The 26,993-nt window shown below is 36.3% G+C and overlaps 1 protein-coding gene across 1 annotated transcript in view; it reads right to left on the bottom strand.

Moving 5' to 3' along the window:
• The window catches only part of Selenoi (selenoprotein I), a 50,009-nt gene that overhangs the window by 9,693 nt on the left and 13,323 nt on the right, over positions 1-26,993 (bottom strand). Inside the window, exons 2-8 of the mRNA XM_027933527.2 lie at positions 19,157-19,225; positions 18,519-18,627; positions 16,158-16,232; positions 10,313-10,575; positions 9,133-9,241; positions 2,839-2,887; positions 1,000-1,180 (exon numbers count right to left, since the gene is read on the bottom strand). Coding sequence (XP_027789328.2) covers positions 1,000-1,180; positions 2,839-2,887; positions 9,133-9,241; positions 10,313-10,575; positions 16,158-16,232; positions 18,519-18,627; positions 19,157-19,225 — 855 coding nt within the window. The remainder of the gene's footprint in view (positions 1-999; positions 1,181-2,838; positions 2,888-9,132; positions 9,242-10,312; positions 10,576-16,157; positions 16,233-18,518; positions 18,628-19,156; positions 19,226-26,993) is intronic.

Genomic DNA, 26,993 nt, shown 5'->3' with positions numbered 1-26,993 from the left:
TCACACCAAAAAAACCTGCAAATACTACTGAAGTCACTAAATCCTATTGGTTTCAAAGAGCACAATAAAATAATTATCAACATGTTCTGTCCTGAAGTTATTACTAAGTTTCTGATTTAAAATATTTAAAAATCTGCTTATTATAATACTATGTGAGTTCTCAAATTATCCACTTGTCAATATTTCTAAAATAAAAATTGTGTGTGTGTGTGTTTATTTGTTCTAACTGGTTATACATGATAGAAGAATGTATTTTGACACATCATACATAGATGGAGTAATACTCCATTCTGGTTGTACATGTGATCACTATGCACATAAGGTAACAATGTCCGTTTCATTCTACTATCATCCCTACCTCCATACTGTCTGTGTGTTTTGTACTGGAGATTGAACCCAGGGGCACTTTACCACTAAGCCATATCCCTAGTCCTTTGTAGTTTTATTTTGAAACAGAGTCTTGCTAAATTGCCGAAGCTAGCCTTAACTTGCCATCTTTCCTGCCTCAACCTCTGGGATTATGGGTACACCTCACTGCATGGGTTATAGATTATGATTTTCAAAAAAAATTTTTTTGGGGGGGCTGGGGATATGGCTCAAGCGGTAGCGCGCTCGCCTGGCATGCGTGCGGCCTGGGTTCGATCCTCAGCACCACATACAAAGATGTTGTGTCCGCCGAAAACTGAAAAATAAATACTGAAATTCTCTTCTCTCTCTCTCTCTCTTTAAAAAAAAAAAAATTTCATTTGTTGGTTTTTTTTCTTTTTGGTACTAGGGATTGAACCCAGGGGAGCTTTACCACTAATCCATATCCCCAGCCCTTCTAATTTTTATTTTGAGACAGGGCCTCATTAAAGTTGCTTTTAAGCCTCACAAGTTGCTGAGGATGGCCTCAAACTTAGAATTCTCCTGCCTCAGCCTCCCAAGCTGCTGGGATTACAGGCATGCAGCACTGTGCCTGGCTATATGATGATTTTTAAAAGAAATAAAATATCTTACTGTGATGTTGGCAAAAGCTGTTCCAACCATAAAGTAGAATACTCTAGGATGTAGCTCTAAAATATCTGAAGGTGACCAGAGGATCCAGGCTGTAGACAAAATGAAGAGCAAACATGGAGAAAAGAAGGGAACCATAGCTTCATAGACTGAATTGTGTTTCAAGGTGTTATTTTTATAGCTTCTGGAAAAAAAAAATCAAGTAATACAAAGAACATTATTACATATAAAACTTATATAGTACTTTGCCATTTCCAAAGTACTTTCACATTTCTTCTCTTATTTTACAATCATAATTATCCTATGGCATAGATAGAGCCACATTATTATGGCCATAACTTCACAGCCAGGGTGAAAATAAGAGAACTAAACTTATATAACCTGATTCAAGAGGCATGGCCAGTATTTTGGCACCTGGTCCCTGTCCCCCCACCCCCCGCCTCCTTTTTTTAAAATACTTTTTTAATTGTAGATGGACACAATATCTTTATTTATTTATTTTTATGTGGTGCTGAGTTTCGAACCCAGTGCCTCACACATGCAAGGCAAGTGATCTACCACTGAGCTAAAACCCCAGTCTTGCCTGGTCCCCTTTTTAATCTCTTTAAACCAAATTATCAATTGCTGTGTCAAGAATGTAAAGATGAATACAATTTGGTCTTTGTTCTGTGAAATATTCTAGTAGGTGAAACAAAGTGAATATGAAATAGCAGTATTACTTTAATACATTAAAAGTAAGATGTAATGCACACAAAGACCCCGAAATAAGACTGCCAATACCACATCCTGGTATCTGTAAACACACAGCAAGTAATCCAATATGTTTGCTCATCTAGACACACCCCCAAATTCCAGTCCTGGTTTTTGCTATGGGTCACATGACCCTGGGCATTGTGTTGTCCAATTAGAATGTAATCATTATATTCTGAGGGGGAAATGACTCAAATAATCTCTACAGACTTAGAACTCCAAATTTTATGGCTTCTATAAATGATTACCAGTCACAATAAATAGGGAAGATTCAAGAGCTTAGCTTGACATGGATGTAATTCTGTGAGACACAGAACTAAAAGATGAAGGAGAAAGTTTCAACTAGAGGAAACAGTAACAGAGGAAACAGCAGGAAAAAAAATTACTGAGAAGGGAAAGATCCTACCTCCCAACTCTTTCCCCTAAAGGCAGGAATTTGTATGCAACTGCTATTTGAGAAAAGCCAGCCTAAGTCCAATTTTAACCTACACACATTCAAAAATTATTATTTTATACTTTTGTTAACTATACTTACAGATAATCAACTTACAAAATTGAATGTAAACACATCAATATTTAAGAGGAAGATACTCTCTCACTGTCAAACTAAAAGACTGGTGAGCACAAAACCATAAAAAAAGAACTAGTAATTCTGTGATATGGTTGAATTGACTACATTAGCCAAAGATACCCTAATCTCATTCTAGATTCAAAATTCATATTTCATAACCATTTCAAAATGTCCAGACTCAGAAAAGAAAAATAGATCCTAACAATTGCTGAAATTTTTCACATTTTTTTGCCCAATTAAAAAATAAAATACTGGGGCTGGGGTTGTGGCTCAGTGGTAAAGTGCTCAACTAGCAAGTTCGAGGCCCTGGGTTTGATCCTCAGCACCACATAAAAATAAATAAAATAAAGGTATTGTGTCCAACTACAACTAAAAAATAAATATTTAAAAAATAATTAAAAAAAATAAAATACTGGGCTGGGGATAAAGCTCAGTTGGTAGAGTGCTTGCCTCACATGCACAAAGACCTGAGTTCAATCCCCAGCACCACAACAAATAAATTAATTAAATTAAATACTTACCTGAAAAAGTTTAATAAACTCATTGGAAGAGTCACAAATATTGCACAACCTAAAGGAAAGAATACTTAAATTATCATGAATTATTAAAGAGTTAGTATATTATAATATCTGAATTCTTGCAAGATACACAATGTTTGTAGATCCAACAATTTTCAGGCTCAAGTTTATTTCTGTAATAAAAACTAAATACATTCCTAACAGCATTTACAACTGGGAGAGTGCCAGTACACTTGGGTGAGTCAGAGCACAGACTCTAGGAGCTAGTCTGGTATCATCAATCACTTATGCCAGTACACTTGGGTGAGTCAGAGCACAGACTCTAGGAGCTAGTACCAGTGGTATCATCAATCACTTATGTGACTTCAGGCAGTCAGACTTTTAGTGCCTCAGTTTCCTCATTTACAAAATAGAGAGCAAAGTAGTGCCAACCCCATAGGGTTTTGAGAATATAATAAATTATTAAAGATACCTGGAACAGTGCCTGGTATACAGTAAATGGCAAAGTAAATGTGAGTTACTAGAAGGGGAGGATAATAAATGGATCTTGCTATTTTTTATTTACATATGCTTTTAACCTCCCCAGAATTTCCCATTTCTTCCCTCCCTATCCCACCCACACCACAGTTCTTCCCCCTCAAACCTAAAAATAATGATGGCCTTCCCAAGACATTCTATCAATGATTTCTACTGCCTTGTTTACTCTTATTCTGTCATTTCTTTCCAATTGCCACACTTTTCTGTTGTTTTCAATTTCTTAGCATTCTTTTATTCAGTCTGCCCTCTACTGTGCAGAAATACATTCTTGAAAAAGTTTTCCTAATGATCAAATTTAGTATGTTTTTTCATTCTTGACTTATGGTTTCATTGACTATATACTAACTGCAATTCTTTCCTCATTCTGCCTTTGTGATTCTGTTCTCCCAGTGTTCCTATTAACCACCTAACCATTTCATTTTGTCATTTCTTGGAAACTCAACTTCCTGCATATTCCTAACGTATTCCTAAAGGGGTGTTCCACTCGCCCTCAGAGTATTTTCTTTTAAAGCTTAACTACATGCTTCCAGCCACTGAGCAGTTATGTACTTTTGGGCAAATCAATCAATCCAAGTTTCAGAGTCCAGCAGTATAAGGATGGGTTAAATGATTTTCTAGTGTCCCTTACGTCTTTAAAAAATCTGAATCTATGGTCTATACAGTTGTAAATCCCTGATCCTTCCCTCTTTCAAACTTCAAATTAATACACACATCTCAAAACTTTCTGAACATTTCACTTCAATGTTTCATTATTGGTCCTAGTTTGTCTACTCCAGATTTCCAGGGACTATATTGGTGGTTTGAGGGTCAACACAGCTATCACTTTTAGGATCAACAGTAGAAAACATTCTTATTCCTAAGGTACTTGGCTAAAAACAGATGAAAAAACTAGAACCAGCAGAAATCTCCCCAAAGGTGAATTACTCTGCTACTTCCAAACTTAACTGGAATAAAGTTTGCCAAATCAGATTATACTAAAGGGAAAAGAAAAAACAAACTGATGACCTTCATGCCCTCAAAAATGTTTAGTAGCTTATTCTATGTCAAGCTGGGAAGTACTGAGGGGAACCAAGGTTAAGTGAATTAACCCAGGATTTCTTGTAGTTCCAAGTAACTGGAAAACAGGTGTTGAAAATAGTTGATGGGCTGGGGTTGTGGCTCAGCAGTAGAGCACTTGCCTAGCATGTGCAAGGACCTGGGTTCAATCTTCAGCACCACATAAAAAAATAAATTAAATAAAGGTACTAAAAAAAGAAAATGGGTTGAGATAAACTAGCACAAGATTTGCCACAAAGAGTAATTCTAGTTTTAAAAGTCTTGAAATAGTTTTAAGTATAGCAAACATGTGGAAAGCCTAAGGTTGCCAAAGAAAAGGACAGCATCTTCTATTCCTTCTCTCAACAGTACTTAACATACAATCTATAAAGAGTATTTAAATGTTTAGCTGGGCACAGTGGCGCACGCCTGTAATTCCAGGGGCTTGCAAGGCTCAAGCAGGAGGATCGCAGGTTCAAAGCCAGCCTCAGCAACTGGGTGAGGCCCTGAGCAACTTAGTAAGTGCCCCTGGATTCAACCCATGGTGCGCACGTGCACACACACACAAGGGCTAGATACTTAAAATATACAGAAAAGGAAATATAAATGGCTCTTAAACACTAGAAAAGTTCATTCACAATGTAAGAAATGGAAATTTTACAGACATATCTATCTGCACGCGTTTATCCTTTACTAACAATTCTACTAGTAGGGCTTTCTTCCACAATACCCTAGCAAAAACATGAAAAGACAGATACAAAACTATTCACTTCAGCAATTTGTATAAGAGTGAAAGACTGGAAGCAATCCAAATGTCTATCAATAGGAAGCTGATTAAACAAACTACTGGGTACATCCATGCAATGAAGCACTGGCCAGCTGTAAGAAGGAATGAGGAAGATCCTTACGTATAGTATGATCTCTCGGATATACTATTAAGTGGGGGGAAGAAACGAAAAAAAAACAAAGTACATATAGAATGCCATGGAAAGGGGTAATAAAATGAAACATACACATATACACACACAATAAAAACATGAAAAAATAAGCCATAAAAATTAAACATTAAGAATGGTTAACTATGAAGGTAGAAATAGGGTAGTGATAGACACTATACTTTTTTTTAATACACTTATAAATTTGTCTTTGTACTCATGAATAGTTCACAGAATTATAAAGGAAAAATAAATTTCAAAAGAAAAAAGTAATTCTTGAAGTCAAAAGTGAAACAAACAAGCCAGGTGCAGTGGCACACCTGTAATTTCAGCAATTCAGAAGGCTAAGGCAGAAGGATCACAAGTTTGAGACCAGCCTCAGCATCTTAGTGAGACCCTCAGCAACTCACAAGACCTTACCTTAAAAAAATATATATTTAAAAGGACTGGGGATGAAACTCAGTAAAAGCATCCCTGGGTTCAATTCTCAGTACCAAAGGGAAAAAAAAGACAAAACAAACAAATACACATAAATGTCCATGTCCACAACTGGTATCAAAACTAGAGTGGGAATTCTAAAATAAGTAACCTGATTGGACACTTATAGTGGAAGAAATGAAAGAACAAATGAAACTGCAAAAAAGCTGAAGATTCAAGATGGTGAACCCCAGAAGCAAGAAAATCACAGAGAGATCAGCACCAAAATCTCAGTAACAACTATACCCAAATCTATGGCTGACTACTAAACTATACCGACATAAGGAGCAGCTGAAAGCTGAAAATGTCAGCTATTATATACCCTGAGGACACAGATTTCTCAGGCTGAGTTCAATGTCTACTAGAAAAAAAAAAAATTAAAACAGATTCTAAAATCTCTATAAAAATTATCTACAATGTCTGACTAACAGACTATCTTTCTTTCTTTCAGTGATGCTGGGGATCAAACACAAGGACTCAAACATGCTATGCAAGCACTATATCACTGAGCTATGTCCCCAGCATACAATGTCTAGTTTCCAACAACAAAAACAAAAAACAAACAAAAAAACCCTGCTAGATATGCAAAGAAATAGAAAAAAAAGGGAACCAACAGAAGCTGATTTTAAGTAGGCCCAGATGTTAGACTTGACAGACAGATAATAAAGGAGCTATTTTAAATATGTCCAAAGTGAGGTAGGAGAAAAGGTCAGATAGGAGAATCTCAACACAGACATAGAAAGTATAAAAAGAACCAAATTGAAATTCTAGTGCTGAAAAGTTCAATAACTTAGGGGCTGGGGATGTGGCTCAAACAGTAGCGCACTCGCCTGGCATGCGGGCAGCCCGGGGTTCAATCCTCAGCACCACATACAAACAAAGATGTTGTGTCTGCCGAAAACTAAAAAATAAATATTGAAATTCTCTCTCTCTCTCTAAAAAAAAAAGTTCAATAACTTAATTTCAAGATTCACTAGACAGGATCAACAGCAGTTTGGAGATGGCAGGAGGGAAAAACCGAACTTAAAGATGGACAGAAATCAACCACTACAAAAAATGGATAAAAAAAATGTTAAAGATAACTTAATAAAGCCTCAGAAAATCACCTGTATGACAAAATCAAAGAAATCTGTGTAACATATGTGTAAGTGCAGTTTTGCAAGAAGATAAAGAATTAAGCAGAAAAAAAATATCTGAAGAAAGAAACTGTGGCTGAAAATATCACACATTTAGTCAGAAATATTAACTTATATTCAACACACCAAAAAAACTCAACAAATAGGACAATGTGAAGAAAACTGTACCTGGGTACATAGTAGTCAAATTGTGAAAGACAAAAATAAAAAGTGACTCTTGAATCAACAAAAGAAAAATAACACTTTACACACCAGGTGACAATAACATGTGAGCTGATTCAGAAACAATGGATGCTGGAGGGCATTAGAATAATACATTCAAAATGCTAAAAGAAAAAAATTAAGGAAACATTTTCACATAAACAAAAACAAAGAATATACTGCTACCAGACCTGCACTACAAGAAATCCTGAAAGAATTCTTCAGATTTCTGAGAAAGAACACCAGAACCTAAGTCAGATATACAGAAAGGAATGAAGTACAGCAGAAATGGCAAACCCATGGGTGAGTACAAAAGACTGTATTTTATAAAACAGCCTATGGGTTAGATAGGAGCAGTGGTATAGTTGAAACAGTGTTGCAACTGGTACTGAAAGCAGTTGAAGAAAAGTGATGATAACATAGGAACTAGTATATAAAAGTAGAAGGAACTACCATCAGTAATAGATGTTCAATTCTTTTTCGTAATAAATGGCAGTGGGGAGGCTGAATCCTCTACTTTGGTAGTCTGTCTGCTGTACCCAAAGAAGGCGACCTTCCACAATGGCACAGAAAGCCACTCTACCTACTACCAACCTTTCATTAGCACTCCTCTCACACTACGGCTCCAGGCTACCCCAACCACTTTAGCACCACCAATTTTATCAGCAGAAACTAACTAGTATAAACCCTATGGTTCTTCTAAACAATCTATCTGCTGGGAAAGCTGTTTCACTTATTTGTGTAGAAACAAGTGGGGTTTTATTTTTATTTCAGAGGGAAGAATTAAGAAGAATGTAAAGCTTTAAAGAAAATTATGTACCTATTAAAGTAAATAATATTTTTAAATGTCTCAGATCAGACATATTTTTATGCCTTATCTTTAAATTGAATATTTAAATGTAAAATGCAGCAAAACTGCCATAAGAGAAGCTGCTTAAATCACAAGAGTCATTAAATTATAAAAGAAAAAAAGCAACATTTTCACGGTGAAGCTATTACAGTTCATAATGACACCAGAAAATGAACATTTGGCTTGTAATCCCAGTGACTCAGGAGGCTGAGGCACAAGGCTAACAAGTTCAAGACCAGCCTCAGCAACTTAGCAAGTTCCTAAGTAACTTAGGGAGACCCTGTTTCAAAATAAAAAATAAGAAGAGCTGGGGGATGTGGCTCAGTGGTTAAGTGCCCCTGGGTTCAATCCTCAGTACAGGGGTTGGGGGAAATGAACATTTAATAGATCATAGGGTAATTTAAAAAACATGTACCATCCAGAACCACAGGAAAAATGCCCAAAACCATTCCTTTTCTGAAAGTCAGTGACGAATACGATTTTTCACAGTTTCCAAGCCTGACCTAATTTCCATTCCATTATCAAAGTTAATCAACAGAACAAGGCAGGGTTGTTTTTTCGATAAGGGAACAGAGCAATAGCCTACATATATGTTTTCTACTTCTACAAAGGTCCTTAGTGCTATTCCTGGTGTCCCAAAACAACTTAGATTCCTCTTCCTCTAACCATACCATTAATACTCTCTTGTACTCAGTCAATTATCCTACAGATATCCCCTTTGGCTAAAATCAAAAGGGAAATATTACCACTATCAAAAACTCTAATCATTCATTGGAATAAAGAGGACATCTAAGAGGAAAAGAGGCTTACTTTCTCAAGTAGACAGATTAAACATCTATCTACATGTGAATCCTCTAATATAGTCTATATTAATTTGAATATTTCCTTTAAAAGGCTTGTGTGATCTATTTTGGCATTTCATATTTATTAGAAAAAGCTTCTTACTGAGCAAAAACATAAAAGAAATATTATTTTCCTTGATGTCTAAATTGAAATCCTACAGGTTTGTAGGACTGTTCTGCTTATTAGAGGACAGGGAGAGAGGCGTAACTTCTACTTATAGTCAATCACTGGCTTTTGAAAACAAAGTGATGGTTAAAACAGGCTTCGACATGGAGCTTCTTACCAATAATCATTGTTGTGAATAGGTCTCTATATAAGAAATTAAACAGGAAAGGTTCATACCAGGCCTCAACTCCCACAATTGCCGTCACTATGTAGACAAAAGAAATAGTCTGGAAAGAAAATACAGACAAAAGCATACAGAGGCATTAACAGTTGAAAAGCTCAGAAGCCAATATTGTTTTATGCAGCATTAAGTCTAGTCAAACAGTTTCATTAAAAGCAAGAAGTGTGCTTAAATTTGGTATGCGGCAAGTTTTCTTGCCTTCAAAAAAGAATCTTCCCCAAAAAACACCATAAAATAAGTGACTTCTAGACAATGCAAGCAAATGGTCATCATCTGAAGCACTTTAAAGGCAACTCATAAACTGTGTAAGTCATAAGATGATCCAGTTTGACCCCCAACTGCCTTCTTCAACACTCCAACTTTTGATTTCTTTACTGGAGGTTTAGGTGCAAATGGGCAAAATGGCAACACACAAAGCTGGTATTCAGAAGCAAGAGAGTTAACAACAAGCCTATTAAAGGAGGAGAAATCTCTCTACTCACTGAAAAGTTGGCAATAAAGACAAAAAGTCAACAATTACACATGTATATCTTGCTTTACAAAATCAACAGTTCAAGTGAATGAAAGAAAGCATTAAATTTGGGGCATAATAGTGGTATTATGATTACGTTTTCTAAGGAGTCTATCAATTAAAAGATATATAGCAAAATATTTACCACATTTTTTTAAAAAGAACTAGGAAGGGGGCCTGGGGTTGTGGCTCAGTGGTAGAGCACTCGCCTAGCACGTGCAAGGCGCTGGGTTTAATATTCAGTACCACATAAAAATAAAAATATAAAATAAATATACTGTGTCCAGCTACAACTAAAAATATATATATATTTGGGGGGGAAAAAAAAGAACTGGGAAGGGAGCTAAGAGAGAGTATATATGAAACTATACTGCCCATATCCTGCTAGCTCCTGAAGCTAAGTTAACAGGTGCAATAAGAGTTCATTATAAAATTCTCTCTACTTTTGTATGTTTGAAATTTTCCATAAATAAGTAAAATTTAAAAAATCTTTTTAATGTTTGCACACATCTGTTCTAACCAAAACAGCAATAAGGAAGGAATGACAAAAAATTTTCCAAAAATATAGTGGTAATGTTAAAAACTTAAAGCAGAACACATACTTACCACCTGGCTAACGTCATAGCCCCATGGCAGAAAAAGAATTCCTGTGTTATATTTTTCCCAGTGAGACAGGATGAAAGAAAACAAAACTACCCATAATAGGAAATAAAGAACAAAAACACTGACACCAGTTGGTCCTCGTCCAAAGATGGAATACACAGTTACAACAAAGTAAACACATGACCAACTATCCAGGCCATGGTCAAAAAGCTCCCCTAAGGGGGTGCTGGAATTGGTTCTGCGGGCTTGCTTTCCATCCACACCATCTGCAACAAAACACACATCACAAGAAAAAGGTCAACATCTGTACCAGTGGGAAAAAGTAATCCCCCACACACATACACACCCCAGTACCAGGGATTGAATCCAGTGGCCCTACTGAGCCATATGCCAAGACTTTTTTTTTCTTTTTGAGACAGGGTCTTGTTATGTTGCTTAGGGCCTCCCTAAGTTGCTGAGGCTGATTTTGAACTTGTGATCCTCCTGCCTCAGCCTCCTAAATTGCTGGGATTACAGGAATGCACCACCACACTTAGCTGGAAAAACTCATCGTTATTTATTTTTAAAATTTATTTGTTCTTTTTGGATATACATGACAGTAGAGTGTATTTTGACATATTATACTTACATGGAATATAACTTATTCTAATTAGGATCCCATTCTTGCGGTCGAACATGGTGTGGAGTTTCATTGGTCGTGTATTCATATATGAACATAGGAAAGTTATGTCCGATTCATTCTGTCTTCCCTATTCCCATCCCCCCTCCCTTCCATTCCTTCCCTTTTCAAAGTCATTTTTAAGAAACTGTGGGTGGGGGGGAGATCAGTACATTATAGAAACCTTAAGTGTGGCTGCCAGTCAGTACTTATAAGAATCTAATCTTTGATTACTACAACTAAAGATTTCAGAAATAAAATATAATTTCTCAAAATTTAATCTAAAAATCAAAATGTTCTATTACACTGAATGGTGTTTAACTTTAGATTTAAAAAAAGAAGCATTCTACCTGGCCTCTGAATTATTCCAAATCTGCTTACCAACTAAATTGTTCTGTTAGTCACAATTTCTGAAGCTTCCACAAAACAGTCAATAGCTGTTCATTACAATTTATCTAAGCACTCCTTGCTTTAGGATCCAAAAGTGCTTCAGTCATAACACCTATTTCATCATGTGTGAAATTAAGAGTCATTTCTTTACAGATGTACTGCTTCCATGATTTTAAGGGCTTTCAAACAATGTTCTGCAAATATAAGAAATAAGTTTGTTGAACCTGTACTATTCTTTTTATTTTTTATTTATTTATTTTTTTAAATATTTATTTTTTGGTGTAGATGGACACAACACAATGCATTTATTTTTATGTGGTGCTGAGGATCGAACCCGGATCCCACCCGTGCTAAGAATCTTAGATTAGATGGGCATAGTGGTACATGCCTGTAATCCCAGAAACTCAGAAGGCTGAGGTAGGAGGATCACAAGTTCAAGGCCATCCATGCTCAGCGACTTAGTGAGACTCTATCTCCAAATAAAAAATAAAAAGTGTAGGTGCACATACTTGTAATCCCAGTGGTTCGGGAGGCTGAGGCAGGAGAAAGCGAGTTCAAAGCTACCCTCAGCAAAAGCAAGGCACTAAGCAACTCAGTGAGACATTGTCTCTAAATAAAAATACAAAACAGGGCTGGGAGGGGCTGGGGATGTGGCTCAAGCGGTAGTGCGCTTGCCTGGGGCCCGGGTTCGATCCTCAGCACCACATACAAACAAAGATGTTGTGTCCGTCAAAAACTAAAATAAATAAATAAATATTAAAATTCTCTCTCTCTCTCTTCTTAAAAAAAAAAAAAAAAATAGGGCTGGGAATATGGCTCAGTAGTTGAATGTCCCTGAGTTCAATCCCTGGTATCCCCCCAAAAAATTTTTAAATAAAAATAAAAAGGACCAGAATCATGGCCAATGGTAAAGTGTCCCTGGGTTCAATCCCAAGTACCATTCACCCCCTGCCAAAACAAATTCTTAGAATAAATTAAGTTTGTGCCCTAAGAGTGTTTACATTTGAGAAAGGAACAAAATATGATAATTAAAGGTACAGTATTGTCACAAAAAAACAAAAGAGTCCAGAAAAGGAAAGGGTTCCCTTCAGGCTAAGATAATCTAGAATGGCTTTTAGGACAGGATGAAATCTGAGTGGGGACATAAAGATGAGTTAGATTTCAGTAAATAAGAGATAAGAAGTGTGCCATTTCAAGAAGGGGGATGAAGCAACAAACAATGAGGGAAAACCACAATGCAGGTTCAGAAATACAGAGATGAAAAAGCACAATGAAGTTTCAAACAATGCACATAGTTTAGTTTGACTAAAAGCTAGTATGTGAAGAAGGCAGTATAAAAAGGCTAGAAAGGGATATAGAGACAATTTAAAAGTTCAAGGGAGTAAAGTGAGCTACTAGAAGATATATGAATAGGAAAATGACAAGAGTGAAAGCAAGGCTTTAGGAAGACTCACTGTCATCATGGGAATGACTAGAAAGAGAGGACAATCATTAGTAAGCCTATATCGAGATGAGTCTAATGGGAATGAAAAGCTGGGGGCAGATGAGACATTAAAAAAGTAAAAAACAAGGGCTGGGGTTGTGGCTCAGGGGTAGAGCGCTGGCCTAGCATGTGTGAGGCACTGGGTTTGATCCTCAGAACCACATAAAAAAATAAATAAAGACATCATGTCCATCTACAACTAAACATATTATAAAAAAAAGTAAAAATAAGAGAATGCCATAGAAGACAAGACAGAAGATCTAAGGATAAGACAATCTTCAAAGTTCTAGTGTAGGTAACTAAGAAAGTGGTAGTAAAGAGAAAGAAGAAAGAAGCAACAGCAGTTAAGAGTGATAGAAAAGATGCAGAGGACAATTTTAGATACTGTTTTTAAAGAGCTGGCAGGATACTCACATGGTAATGTCAAGCAGCTCAGCCCAAGGGACTTGAAACTAGCAACTCAGAAGATGGATGAGGACAAGATATAAACATGGGAATCATCTGAATTAAGAATGTTCAGTAAGAATCAGGGACTAGGGTTGTGTCTCAGTGGTAAAGCACTTGCCTAGAATGTGTGAGACACTGGGTTCAATTCCCAGCACCACATACAAATAAATGAATAAAATAAAGATCCATCAACAACTGAAAAAAACTTCAAAAAAAAGTTAGTCCCATTATTCCTTTAAAAAAAAGAATCAGGGGGCTGGGGGTATAGCTCAGCGGTAGAGCACTCGCCTCACACATGCAAGGTCCTGGGTTCGATCCTCAGCACCACATAAAAATGAATAAATAAAAGTTATATAAAAAAAAAAAGAATCAGGATTACCATGGGAATGAGAAGAAAAAAAAAAAAGCTAGTGTTAAAGCACAGTGGAACACCTTCATTTAGGGCAGAAAACAGAGGAGACTACTACAGAGAGAAGGAATACAGCAAACCAAGTTAAAATGAAAAGGGGCTGGGAAGATAGTTCAGTGGTGGAGCACTGCCTGTGTGCAGGAAACCCTGGGTTCAATCACCAGCACAGAAAAAGGGAAAAAAAAAAGAAAAAATTCCAGCCAGGCATAGTGTCCTTCCTCTATAATCCTAATTATTCAGAACAGCATGAAGAATACAGATCCAGATCCAGACTGCCTAGGGTTAAATTTCAGCTCCATATTTATTAGCTGTAGACTTTGAACAAATTACTTAAATTTTGTTTCTCACGCAGGAGAGTTCTAAGTTCAAGGGCAACCTAGGCAATTGAGCAAGACCCTGTCTCAAAATAAAGATTTAAAAATGGCTGAGGAGGGCTGGGATGTAGCTCAGTGGCAAAGCGTCTATCTGCCTTGCATGTGCAAAGCCCTGGGTTTGACCCCCCAGTTCCAAAACAAACCCCCCAAAAAGAACCCCACCAAAATAAATAAACAAATAAATAAAATGGTTGAGAATGCAGTTTGGTGACAGAGCACTTGCCTAGGATGCATGACTGCCCTGGGTTTGATCCCTATTACTGAAAAGAAAGAAAGGAAGAAAGGGACGGATTCCTATTATTACTATGTTTATCTTGTTCACCATGGTATTATCGCCGGTGCCTAGATCAGTCTATGGTAAAGAGGGCATTTATAAATATTGTTGAAGGAATACATGCAAGGATGAATTCCAAATTCCTGCCTGAACCCTGCAGATCTCTATCATATAGGGTTGCAAAATTTTCTGCCCTTATGTAGCTAAAATGTTTCCTAAAAGTCTCTCCATATTACTCACAGGCTTAACAATTTCCTATTTTCAGTGCAACTTCTGCGCAGCTAGACCATAGTGAATTCCTGAAATAGCTATTAAATCTGTTTACATTTTCTCACCCACTCCAGTTCCACAAATTCAGGTATGTTTCAGATTTATTTTTTTCTTAGAAGGGAAACTTAGGAACTATCCCACATATTATGAAAGATATCCCCCTTTCTGCAGCAAAATGGATGCATAGCACATGTAGCAGAATAAAGACTATAAACGGCCTAACATTAGTTCAAGATAGGTCTTACAACGAATACTTCTTGTTAGGCCGGGGCTTTTGCCAGAAAACTGTGGACATGAGGCAACAGGTAAGACGGTACAGGACATTAAGATGATTTTTGTGAAATGCTATTATGAAAGTAAGAGCCCAGAGGCCACCCTCATTTTCCCCTATTCCTTGCAGCAGTCCTGAGCAACCAAATCATTAGCAGCAATTAAAAACTTGTTCATTTTTAATAATAAATTCAAAAAATTATATAATAATAACATATTTTTATTATTATTATTATTCCAAATCTTCTACCTAAATATATAACTTTTAACTAAGGTTTCCCCTAATTCTTCTAGGCTTCACTGATCTCTTCCTTCTCTAAACTCTTACAGCTCTGGTCATCCACTATATCAGCATTAATATACCAGGTTATACTGGTTTTATGAGAACAAGTCATTTTTATTTAAAAAGACCTAAGCAACTTGAAGTCAGGGTCTACTATTTTATATATATTTAAAAACTATATACAGAATACCCACCATGTGTTAGACACTGCTTTAGGAATCCAGGATACAGCAATGAACAGAACAGTACTCATCCTCAAAGAACCTAACATTTTAGTTAGAACAGAGAGATGATAAATAAGCAAGTAAACAGAAAATGTGTTATATGGATTTAAGAGCTATGAAGAAAAACAAAGCAGGAAAGGAGGACTGAAGAATGCAAGACAAGCCATGCAGATAATCCCACTGGAAAGCACTGCGGGCAGAATAGACAGTATGGGCCTCACACAGCAGACCTCCCTGACCACTAGACTACCTCTACTGAAAATGAATTGTGTCACTTCATTATTTGTTCTCCCACTGTGCTGTTACAGCATCTCTCTCACCATTCTGCAATCATTTGCTATGTCAGTATTGCTTCCCAAACTGAAGGCAAATCTTTTGTGTTGAGCACCAGATAATAAATATTTTAGGTTCTGTGGGCCATACCCTTTGTGAGTCTCAGCTGCAAATACTCAAATGTCTCCTTAATGCCAGAACACAGCCACAGGCAACAAGTAAGGGAATGAGTGTACCTGTGTCCAGTAAAACTTTACTTATGAAAACAGACAATGGGACAGATTTGGCTTTCTAGGAGTAGTCTGTCAACTCCTATCTTATACTGTGAGTCCCCAGAAGTGAATGACAATAGGTCTCAGTGAAAATTCAAAAACATTTACCAATTTGAACTGGATATTAATAAACCCTAATTAAAATGAATTAAACATAGGAGAAAGTGTTAATGCTAATTTACCAGCCACTGACTAAAAATAAGTATTTACCAATTTCTTACCAAGAGTGTAAGCCATAAAGTTGAGGATGCCCACAACAATCCAAACCCAATCAGGTACATGCTTGTGACCTGGTGCTGCAAAAGAAAGTTACTATTTTAATACAGTCTAACTACAATTAATTCTTACCATAGCATTTACTGCCAATGAGAAGTGTTTCTATTTATTACAGATTAAAGTACTTTACAATATATTCTGAATGCATAATTAAATATTAAATGTTATCAATAAACTCTGCCAAAACCAAAGTAACTCCCTGACCTCTCATTAACAGTAAGTAATTATATTGACCTTTTATTATAACTCAAGGCTGAGTGGTTATCTTTACATGAAAATTACTTATAAGCCTAGAATAAAAAATAATGCATTTTTAGAATTTAAAAAGTGCCTGCACTTGATCTAATTCCTTTTTTATAACTTTATTTTATGCATTTATTTATTTATTTAAGTGTGCTGTGGGTTGAACCCAGTGCCTCACAAGTGCTTGGCAAGCACTTTACCATTGAACCACAACCCCTGCCCCTAATCTAATTCCTGTTACAATTAGCTATAAATATTATTGAGTCTTCATCTTATACTTTCTCACATATTATTAATTAGCAAACAAAAGATCTTTTGATTTGGGTAAAGGCAGATTACCTCAACCAGATGATTTGGGCAAAAGAACCATCTGAAATGTCTGGACTTCACTTTTCCCCGTTATGATAAAACTGAGAATCTGGTGGTCTGGGTTCTAGGCCTAGCTCTGTAATCAACCAGCATACTGCCTTAAAGATATCATTTAACCTCTCCTATCTTGCATTTCTCAAATATATTGGGACTAGATGGTTTATTTAGTCCTTCAAGTTCTATGACTTGGGGAAATATACCTAACATTTATAGATTTTTAGTTCTTTTAATAACTATGTAATAATCTTTCCCAGTGATTGAACCCAGGGTGCTTTACCACTCACTGAGCTACACTCTTAGTCCTTTTTATGTTACTTTTTATATTGAGACGAGTCTCATGAAGATATAGAGGACCTCTCTGAGCTGTCCAGGCTGGCCTCAAACTTGCGATCCTCTTGCCTCAGCTTCTCAGGTTGCTGGGATTATAAGCATGTACCACTGTGCTGGCTGAGTAAATATTCTTATTTAGAATAGTCATAGAAAATAATATTTCTAGTTACAAAAATACATTTTAATGGTGTCCTGAAAATACAAAACAAACAAAAAACCCTCAGAATATAAAAAACATGGTTAATGAAATTTAATCTGATTATTCATGTAGTATAGTACTTTTGGGGCCTCTCATGCTTTACAGTTGGCATTCAAGACTTCAATTACCATTTTATTATATATACAGAAGCTATGGTTAAGTATCATTGATAAGAGTTCAGCATATGTATAATTTCAATATTCAGAATTTCTATAACATCAAAGTCCCAAATGTCTGAAACTCCAAATTATCCTACAAAAACAATACTGTGAGTGGTTGTTGATTTTTCCAGGTCAGTCCACACAGTCTACTCAAACCACCACACAACTGACTTATATTACTATGACTCCTGACTGTATCATTTATAAGTATTCTTAGAAATACATTCTAAGTTAAATGCAAAAATTATTCATTCACCTTCACCTTTCTATTCCTTTCCATTCAATCAACTGGCTGAACAAAAATAAATAAGTAAATAAACCTTGTCTCCCACTATCCACCCACCATCCCAAAACTCTAGGTTCTCTCCAGATATAGCCTGGGGTGAAGGATGGGTGTGGGAGAAAGCAAAGGCAGAAATGTGTGTGCAAAACAATGCTGGAGCACAGAGGAGGAGCAGGCTGAACACTGGCTCCAAAACTGCTTCTGCTCTCTAAGGGTCAGACAAATGTCAAAAATATTTAAGGTCTTAAGAATCATTTTCAGCGGTATCTGGGTCATTAAATGCCAGTAAAAAAATGAGTAGAGGGAAGGACAGATCACATCCCCTTTAGATGAAAGGGGATTTTTCTCCCATAACTAAAAAAGGGAAAGTGACATCTCTGGATTGATAGGTATACTAGGCTCTACCTGTATTCATTTTTAGACAGTTTAGCAATCCTAAATTTCTGTCTTCATGCAACTCTATTCTCTACTTGCCAAAACTTCATTGCTTTTTACAGAGCATGTCTAAATTCAGTGGCAAATTGATATTATATTTCCAGAATTAAATGGAAATATACATAACATATATTCACTTGATTTTTAAAAACAGTTCTGACATCTTACATAATATCCAAAACTTTTCAAAAAAACAAGCATCTTAATAGAACCAGAAAATAACCAACCACACCTAATTTTTCCCAACCTAGATGTTTAAAATTTTAGATTAAAGTAATATTCTTACCTGAAGCATAAAAGTCAGGATCAAAGTATGCCATAAGTAGAAAGTTAAATACAACCAGCAGAAAGCCAGAGAAGGTTATCAGATTGGGAGCCAACCAAGTAGGAAATGCCTATTTTTTCAAAATTAATTACAAAACAATTAAATCTCTGTTCATTCAATAAACATACAAATTTAAGTCATAATATAAGCTACAAATTTGAAAGCATATGCAAGAATCATATATATTAAAATGTAAACTATAATCTCTAGTTGATAGAAATAAACATTTCATTCTGTTCTCTGCATTTTAAATAATTCTATAATCTTCAAACTTTTATAACATTAAATTCTTTTTAGAAAAACTGAAAAGGCATTTCACAAAAACGATAAATGATGGTGTATAAACAGATTTCAACAATGATGAGATAAGTAAATCAAAAGGTATGTGACTATGGGAAGGGAAAAGGGTGGTTTCTCTACATATTTTCTTCTTATTTTTTAATAACTTTTTTTATTTTTTATGTGCCTCACACATGGTAGACAAGCTACAACCTCAACCTCTCTAAATATCATCTTAAACTAAGAGCTGCATCCATAAAACAGGCTAAAATACTTGAAATTTACTAAAATAAAAAGCCCGTGCCTATTAATTATCTTACCTTCACTAAAGTGTTCCAGAATGGATGCATGATGTACAAAGAGAGTGGGTTGGTATCCACAGCACTGTACTGTTAAGAAATGAAATATTCAGTTACTCCTTGCTCACTAACAAGGAGGAAAATATTTCTCAAATTAAAACCACAACACAAAAATAACCTGGAGAATACAACTATTTATATGATATCCTCAACTGAACAAATAACTGGAATATCAATATAAATAGGGCAAAGACTGTAAGTATAGTCAGGTATTACTTTTACGGTGAGGGGGAAGGGTCACAGAGAAAGTCTAATGATCAATCCCAAATCATGGAGTTAATCACACAGTGGTTGTTTAATTCACACATACCTATTCAGAGCCCAAATTGTCAGGATAAAAACTCACTCATCCTTCCCTCTAAACCAATTTTATATTGCATACTTGTTCATGGTTATTACACAGGATCAGTAAAATGAACACTGTATGCATTCAAACACTGTTGATTACAGACTTTCTCAAACTCCTTTATCCCTCTCAACTTACAGGAATCTAGTTGTTCCCCTGCTACCCCGCCACCTTTGATACCATTACTAAATACACTTAGAACCTATACAACCCTGGACAAGTTACTTAACCTCTGTGTCTTAATTTATTCACCTGTAAAATGAATTATGACAGCCCTTACCTCAAAGGTTTGTCATAAGGATAAGTTAATAATATATGTGAAATACTCAGAACAGTACCTGGCCCACAGTAATTACAATATTAAGTATTAGCTATTATTATTATTAAGTGTATTCTGAGCACCAAAGAAATGACAGACCCCTTTACAAGAGGAAAGAAGATTGCATAAATAAGCAAAGAAGACAAAAATAGGGTCTAGCTGTAAGGTGATGGAACTTATTCTCTAATTACTGGGCTACTCAGTAAGAATTCAAAGGGAACTTTAACAGATGTGTATATAAATTTGTAAAACTTTAAGAGTCATGTTGAGGGGCTTAGGTTGTGGCTCAGTGGAAGAGTGCTCGCCTAGCAGGTGTAAGGCCCTGGGTTTGATCTTCAGCACTACATAAAAACAAATTAATAAAAAATAGGTATTTTGTCCAACTACAACAAAAAAATATTTTTAAAAAGTCATGTTGATACTCTCTCTACACACACACACACACACACACACACACGAGAACTTGGCATGTAAGAAGCACTCCACATGGGCTGGGGCTGTAGCTCAGTGGCAGAGCACTTGCCTCGCATGTGTGCAGCACTGGGTTCGATCCTTAGCACCGCATAAAAAATAAACCAATAAAATAAAGGCATGCTGTCCATCTACAAATACAAAAAAATTTAAAAAAAAAGAAGCACTCCATTGATTCCTCAAAAGCTTAAGAATGCAACCAACACAGGACCCTGCTATACCACTCCTTGGTATTTATTCTGAAGAATTAAAGTCATCATACTATAGGGAGCAATGCATGTATATCCCTGTCTACAGCAGCACAATTCACAATAGCCAACTATGAAACAGCCTAAGTGTTTATAAGTCAATGAATAGCAAATGTGATATATACACAATGGAGTTTTATTCAGTCATAAAGAAGAATGAAAACTATCATTTGCAGGAAAATGGATGGAACTTTAGAACACAACTAAGCAAAAAAACCAAACTTTTTCTCTCATATGTGGAAGCTAGAGAGGAAAAAGGAAAAGAAAGCTGGGTGTGGGAGAAGGATCTCATGAAATCAAAGGGGGATCATCAGTACAGGGTTGGGGGAAGAATACTGAGGAATTATACTAGCCAGATTACAGTGTTATATTTGTGTGCACGTACAAATATGTAACAAAGAGCCCCACCATTATGTAAAACTATAATGCACCAATACAATTTTTTTAATATTTATTTTTTAGATGTAGATGGATACAACACAATGCCTTTATTTTTTTTTATATGGTGCTGAGGATCGAACCCGGGTCTTGCCCGTGCTAGGCAAGCACTCTACCGCTGAGCCACAATCCCAACCCCCCCAATACAATTTTTTTAAAGTAGCATTCCACTAGATAAAAGGAAGAAGACAAACAAAACTTGGTAAGAGATAATTCCCATCCTTAAGCAATTCACAGTATTATCCAAGGTTATATTACCTAATTCATTCATCTGACATTTAAATGATATTAGACTAGCTATTACTTTGAAAAGGTTACATTTTATGTTTATAAGCATTTGAGGATCAAATATTTTTAAAATCATAATTAAAGATCAAAATTTCTTCTTGAATGTTTATGAATATGTGGGAAATACATTCAGTAAAAGTGTGATGAAACAAAAGGAAGGAAGGAAGGAAATAGAATATGATTAAAATACTGTTAGTAAAATGTTGGCGAGGATGTGGGGAAAAGGGTACACTTGTACATTGCTGGTGGGACTGCAAATTGGTGCGGCCAATTTGGAAAGCAGTATGGAGATTCCTGGGAAAGCTGGGAATGGAACCACCATTTGACTCAGCTATTGCCCTTCTCAGACTATTCCCTGAAGACCTTAAAAGAGCGTACTACAGGGATACTGCTACATCGATGTTCATAGCAGCACAATTCACAATAGCTAGACTGTGGAACCAACCTAGATGCCCTTCAATAGATGAATGGATAAAAAAAAATGTGGCATTTATACACAATGGAGTATTACTCAGCACTAAAAAATGACAAAATCGTGGCATTTGCAGGGAAATGGATGGCATTAGAGCAGATTATGCTAAGTGAAGCTAGCCAATCCCTAAAAAACAAATGCCAAATGTCTTCTTTGATATAAGGAGAGCAACTAAGAACAGAGCAGGGAGGAAGAGCATGAGAAAAAGATTAACATTAAACAGGGACGAGAGGTGGGAGGGAAAGGGAGAGAGAAGGGAAATTGCATGGAAATGGAAGGAGACCCTCATTGTTATACAAAATTACATAAGAGGATGTGAGGGGAAAGGGAAAAAAAAAAAAACAAGGGAGAGAAATGAATTACATTAGATGGGGTAGAGAGAGACGATGGGAGGGGAGGGGAGGGGAGGGGGGATAGTAGAGGATAGGAAAGGTAGCAGAATACAACAGTCACTAGTATGGCAATATGTAAAAACGTGGATGTGTAACCGATGTGATTCTGCAATCTGTATATGGGGTAAAAATGGGAGTTCATAACCCACTTGAATCAAATGTATGAAATATGATATGTCAAGAGCTTTGTAATGTTTTGAACAACCAATAAAAAAAAGAAAAAAAAATACTGTTAGCAAAAAAAAGCAACCCATAATTCAAACGTTTATTAGACAGATTCCATATCTAAAGTTCCTCCATTTCTCTAACCCATTCTGACGAAAATAGAATAACTAGGACAAAAGGTCTGACAGGTAGTAGGAAAAAAATGATAGAGAATATTGTTTGCTTCTACTGTCCAGAATTATAGGCTATGGCATGAAAGCCAGACTCACAGGAGGAACCTATTTAAATTAAGCCTTAAATTCTTTTTGTTTTGTTTTGTTTTTTGGTACTGGGGATTGAACCCAGGAACACTTTACCACTGAGCTACATCCCCAGCCTTTTTTATTTTTTATTTTGAGAAAAGGTCTCATTAAATTGCTGCGGCTGGCCTCAAATTTGCAATCCTCTTGCCTCACTCAGCCTCCAGAGTCTCTGGGCCACTAAGCCTGGCTTAGTCTTATATTCTTACTAAATTTTCACTGAACTTTTAACTCTTACTAAGCTTTCAACCTTCACTGGCATAGTATTCTACTATTTACAGGCCTTTACTACATAATATATATCATCATCACATCAGAACCTCTACAGAACGAAGGAATCCTAAACTGATAGGATCATCTGAACTTAAATGAACCAATATGAACCCCTGATACTGCCTATGAAAAAGTGGGAGGGCCCTGGCTACTCTCACTTCACAAATCTGTACCTAGAACCACGTGATATAGCCACTAGGCCAGATAAACTGGAAAATCATCCCTTTCAAGTTCTCCATCGATTGCAAAGTACAAAGTTATAAGAAATTCAAATCACAAAAAAAAAAAGATTAATGTATCACATGAATACTTAATACAGTACACAAAGTACAATGTTCTTAATTCAAATGTTTATTGAATGAGTCTCATTCAGTAGTTTTCCATAATTTTAATTTAGACCTAGAAGAAAGTCCTTTATGAGCCAGGTGTGGTAGTACACATCTATAATCCCACAAATGAGGCATAACATAGGAGGATAGTAAGTTCAAGGCCAACTTGGGCAACTTGGCAAGACCCTGTCTCAAAATAAAAAAGGGCTGGAGATGTAGTTCAGTGGCAGAGCTCCCTTGGGTCCAATCCCTAATATGGGGCAGGGGAGGTCCTGAACTGACAGTATGTTGACATGAAAAACTCTTTTTAAATTCTGAAACTTTATTTCTAAATTTCTATTTCAGAGGACCAGTAAAAGTAAAGAATACAGAGTTAAATACAAGAAGGCCTGTTTGCCTACTTGGATTTCAATTATTTGACATTCAATAATAGCTGATGAGAGCTCAAGTACAGCAAGAAAGATTAATGAGATTATAAAAGGCACCAAACAATAAACCTAAACAACACTAAGTACTCTAGCCTTACACATCTGACTATTTCTTAAGGTCCTATATCACTTGATATAAACAAAGAAACTCTACACGGTCTAGTGAATCAACAGGAGGAAGAATAACTTAAACCTTCCATATGTATCAGGAAAAAAAAATACAATTTTAAAGGTGCTAAGGTATTCATTAATAAATTAAAAGTACTTATTAATGTTTGTTGAATATACTTCTATTGTGCATATACCAGAAACCTAAACCTACTATCTAAACCAGTTAACACCTAGCGTGACTTCCTTGGCTCTACAATGCATTAGGCCCTGGAAAAATGATCAAGGATCATAGCCTGAGTTGGAGAGAATCATTTCAAAGCAAAAAAAAATCTCTAATCATAAGCATGCTCAGAGGACGTCTAACCTAATACTCCATTGTGTGTCTTACCCTCTTCTAGGAGAACAGGTAAAACAGACATCTGGACTTCTAGTTACCAAAACAAATCAAAATTTGTACCTTCTAGAAGCAACCCAATCCAGTATTAAAAATTCTCTGTAAACTAACAAATCCTCTCCACCCTATATTTTCTATCCTGTGTTTTCATTTTGCTCCACAAATGTAAGCAGACAAGGGTCTAATTTTTCTTATAAAAACAGTCCTTCAAATATTTGGAGATAGCTCTCCCTATCATACCTAAACTTCCCTTCATCCATTTCTATATCCCTTTGGCTTCTCCTCTTTTGCCATGGTTCCAGCCTCTCTCATCAGCTATGTCTAGGGATTGGACAACCAAGGATTGGAGAGTTTTTTCTGTATAAGCCAAATAGTAAATATTTTAGGATATGGAAGCCAATAATCTCTGTAACAAATATACAACACTGTCATTGAAACCAGAAAGCAGTAACAGAAAATATATAAGATAATAAGCATGGCCTATTTTAATAAAACTTTATTCATAAAAACAGGTGGCTTGGGGGCTTTGTTTGACAACCCCAGTAACAGACAATCCAATTTGTTGTTAATCCAACACAAAAATTGATCCAGGGCAAAAGGAATATTTCAAATGGTACCTGAGTGGAGTAACAGCATGACTATGAGTCTTTTTTCTTCCTCAACACCACATGCTGCTCAAAATACTCATTAATTTTCAGTGCAACAAAATTACTCAGCAGACATATTATGTATGTATGCACAGCTTTGCAGTCATGTGGCCCCCTGGCCTTTCCAGTATGAACTGCTAAGCCATCCTGCTCTATGGGAATATGAAGTTGACTGTTGCAATTTAAGACTATTGTCCTGTATACAGGCCATTTTAACAGCTAAAGCTGATCTCAAATTTGTGATTCTCTTGTTTCAGCATTCCTAGTCACTGAATTACAGGCATGCACAACTAACCCCATCTGAAGTTTTGATTAATGAACTTTTTGGTTAGTTGAACTCTTGCAAATTGACTAAAATGCATTCTGAAAATATTGGGGGGGGGGGGGCAACCTAGAACTCAGTTTCTCCTGTTATACTCTCAAAACAGGGTTCTGACACCATGTTCACAAACCCAGGAAGCAACTGGTTCTGCAGGGGACACCAGCTGGGGATCTACACAATTCTACTCTAATATGTACCTGGAGGATCCAGCCTCCAAGACTACCCTGCCCCCCACTTTAGAAGTCAATCACAAGCCCCAGGTTGTCTTACCTGTGCTTCTGACCTACTAGCTATACATTAGGTTCCCATACCCACTCCTTGAGTTTGATTAACTTGTTGGAGAGTGTAACCAAAAGCTCAGTCCTCATCTACAATGCCAATACAGTAACGAAGACAAAACCTTGAAAAAAAGGAAAAAGATTTATTGCTTTGCCAGCAAAGAAGAAACACAGGGGACTCCTGTTGAAAAGGCTGTGATTCTGAGATAAAGTTTTCTACCCTCTCCAGATTTTTTCGGCTCCTGACTCAGTTACCCAAGGAAGGAGTTATGTCCTCATAACTTTCAGCCTATAAATCTGATCATGCTAACAATGCCTTCCCTTAAGTCTATAAAAATGCTAATCAAGACAGAACTTTTAAGCCTTTTCTCAAGAATGTCATTACTACATTTAACAATTTTTATTTAGGTACAGAATTCCATGTCATCCAATGCAATTATGTCTATCTTACAAAGGAAATTTTCCATAGTCTTAGTGCCAGGATTATCTTAAAATAACATTTTGCCAATACCAGAAAGTCTCAAAACTTTTTTTCTTTAACTTTAGTCCAAGTCAGGAAATAAAGCAGAACTCATTCTTTCAGTGGGTCAACAAATATTTATGACTGAGGCCTATGGATTTTGCCAAAGACTATGCTAAATGTGGGACAACACTGGTGAAAACCAAAATGTTTCCTGAATTAATCCAGTATACAAACTAGGGTGAGATAGATGGTAAGAAGAAAAACAACTAAGTGATCACAAGTTGAGAAAAAACACTATAAAGGAAATAAACAGGGTGTTGTGTAAGAAGACACAAAGGAGAGAAGTCAATATTAGAGTCATACTGTCATTCACCAAGGAGTATCAGGAGCCACCAGAAGCTCAGAGGCAAGAAAATATTTTTCCCAGAGCTTTTGGAGGGAGTGTGGCTCTACCAATATCTTGATTTTCCAGATTTCAAGCCTCCAGAACTGTGAGAAAATAAATCAGTTCTTTGAAGTCTCCCATTTGAGATAATTTTTGTGGCATCCCTAGGAAGGGGAGTGTGTTGAGTCAGAGTGGTCAGAAAAAGCTTCTCTTAGGAGGGTATGTTGAAGTTGAGCCCCAGAAGATAAGAAGACAGGTAAAGATGTATGAGACATAATAGTGAGTGAAAGAAGCAAAACACTAAACATACTGTGCTTTATAGGCTCCATTTGAATGAACATCAAAAACTGATAAAATTATAGCAAGAGAAATCAAAATAGTAGTTTGGTGAGAGGGACTGAATTGCAGGGCTTCTAAAGGTGCTAGAAATAATTCTGTATCATGATCTGGGTGGTGGTTACATGTGTATATACATTGGTAAAAATCCATTAATTTATATACTGAAGATCTGCATATCATTTGTACATTAAAAAAAAAAAAGAGAGAGAAAAAAGAGAAGGGCAGGGGCTCATGATACAGCACCTGCCTGGCATGTGCAAAGCTCTGGGTTCAATCCCAGCACCTTTTTTTTTTTTTTTAAATCCCAGCACCTTTACCATATGATGTGTCCTACCTAGTAAGGCAGCTTACATAATCTGCCCAGAGTCACTCAGTTACACAGCTTGGAAAT

The sequence above is a fragment of the Marmota flaviventris genome, chromosome 14, assembly GCF_047511675.1.
Source record: "Marmota flaviventris isolate mMarFla1 chromosome 14, mMarFla1.hap1, whole genome shotgun sequence".
Lineage (NCBI taxonomy): Eukaryota > Metazoa > Chordata > Mammalia > Rodentia > Sciuridae > Marmota > Marmota flaviventris.
The sequence above is the reverse complement of the archived record's forward strand: the minus strand, read 5'-3'. Positions and strand labels throughout refer to the sequence as shown.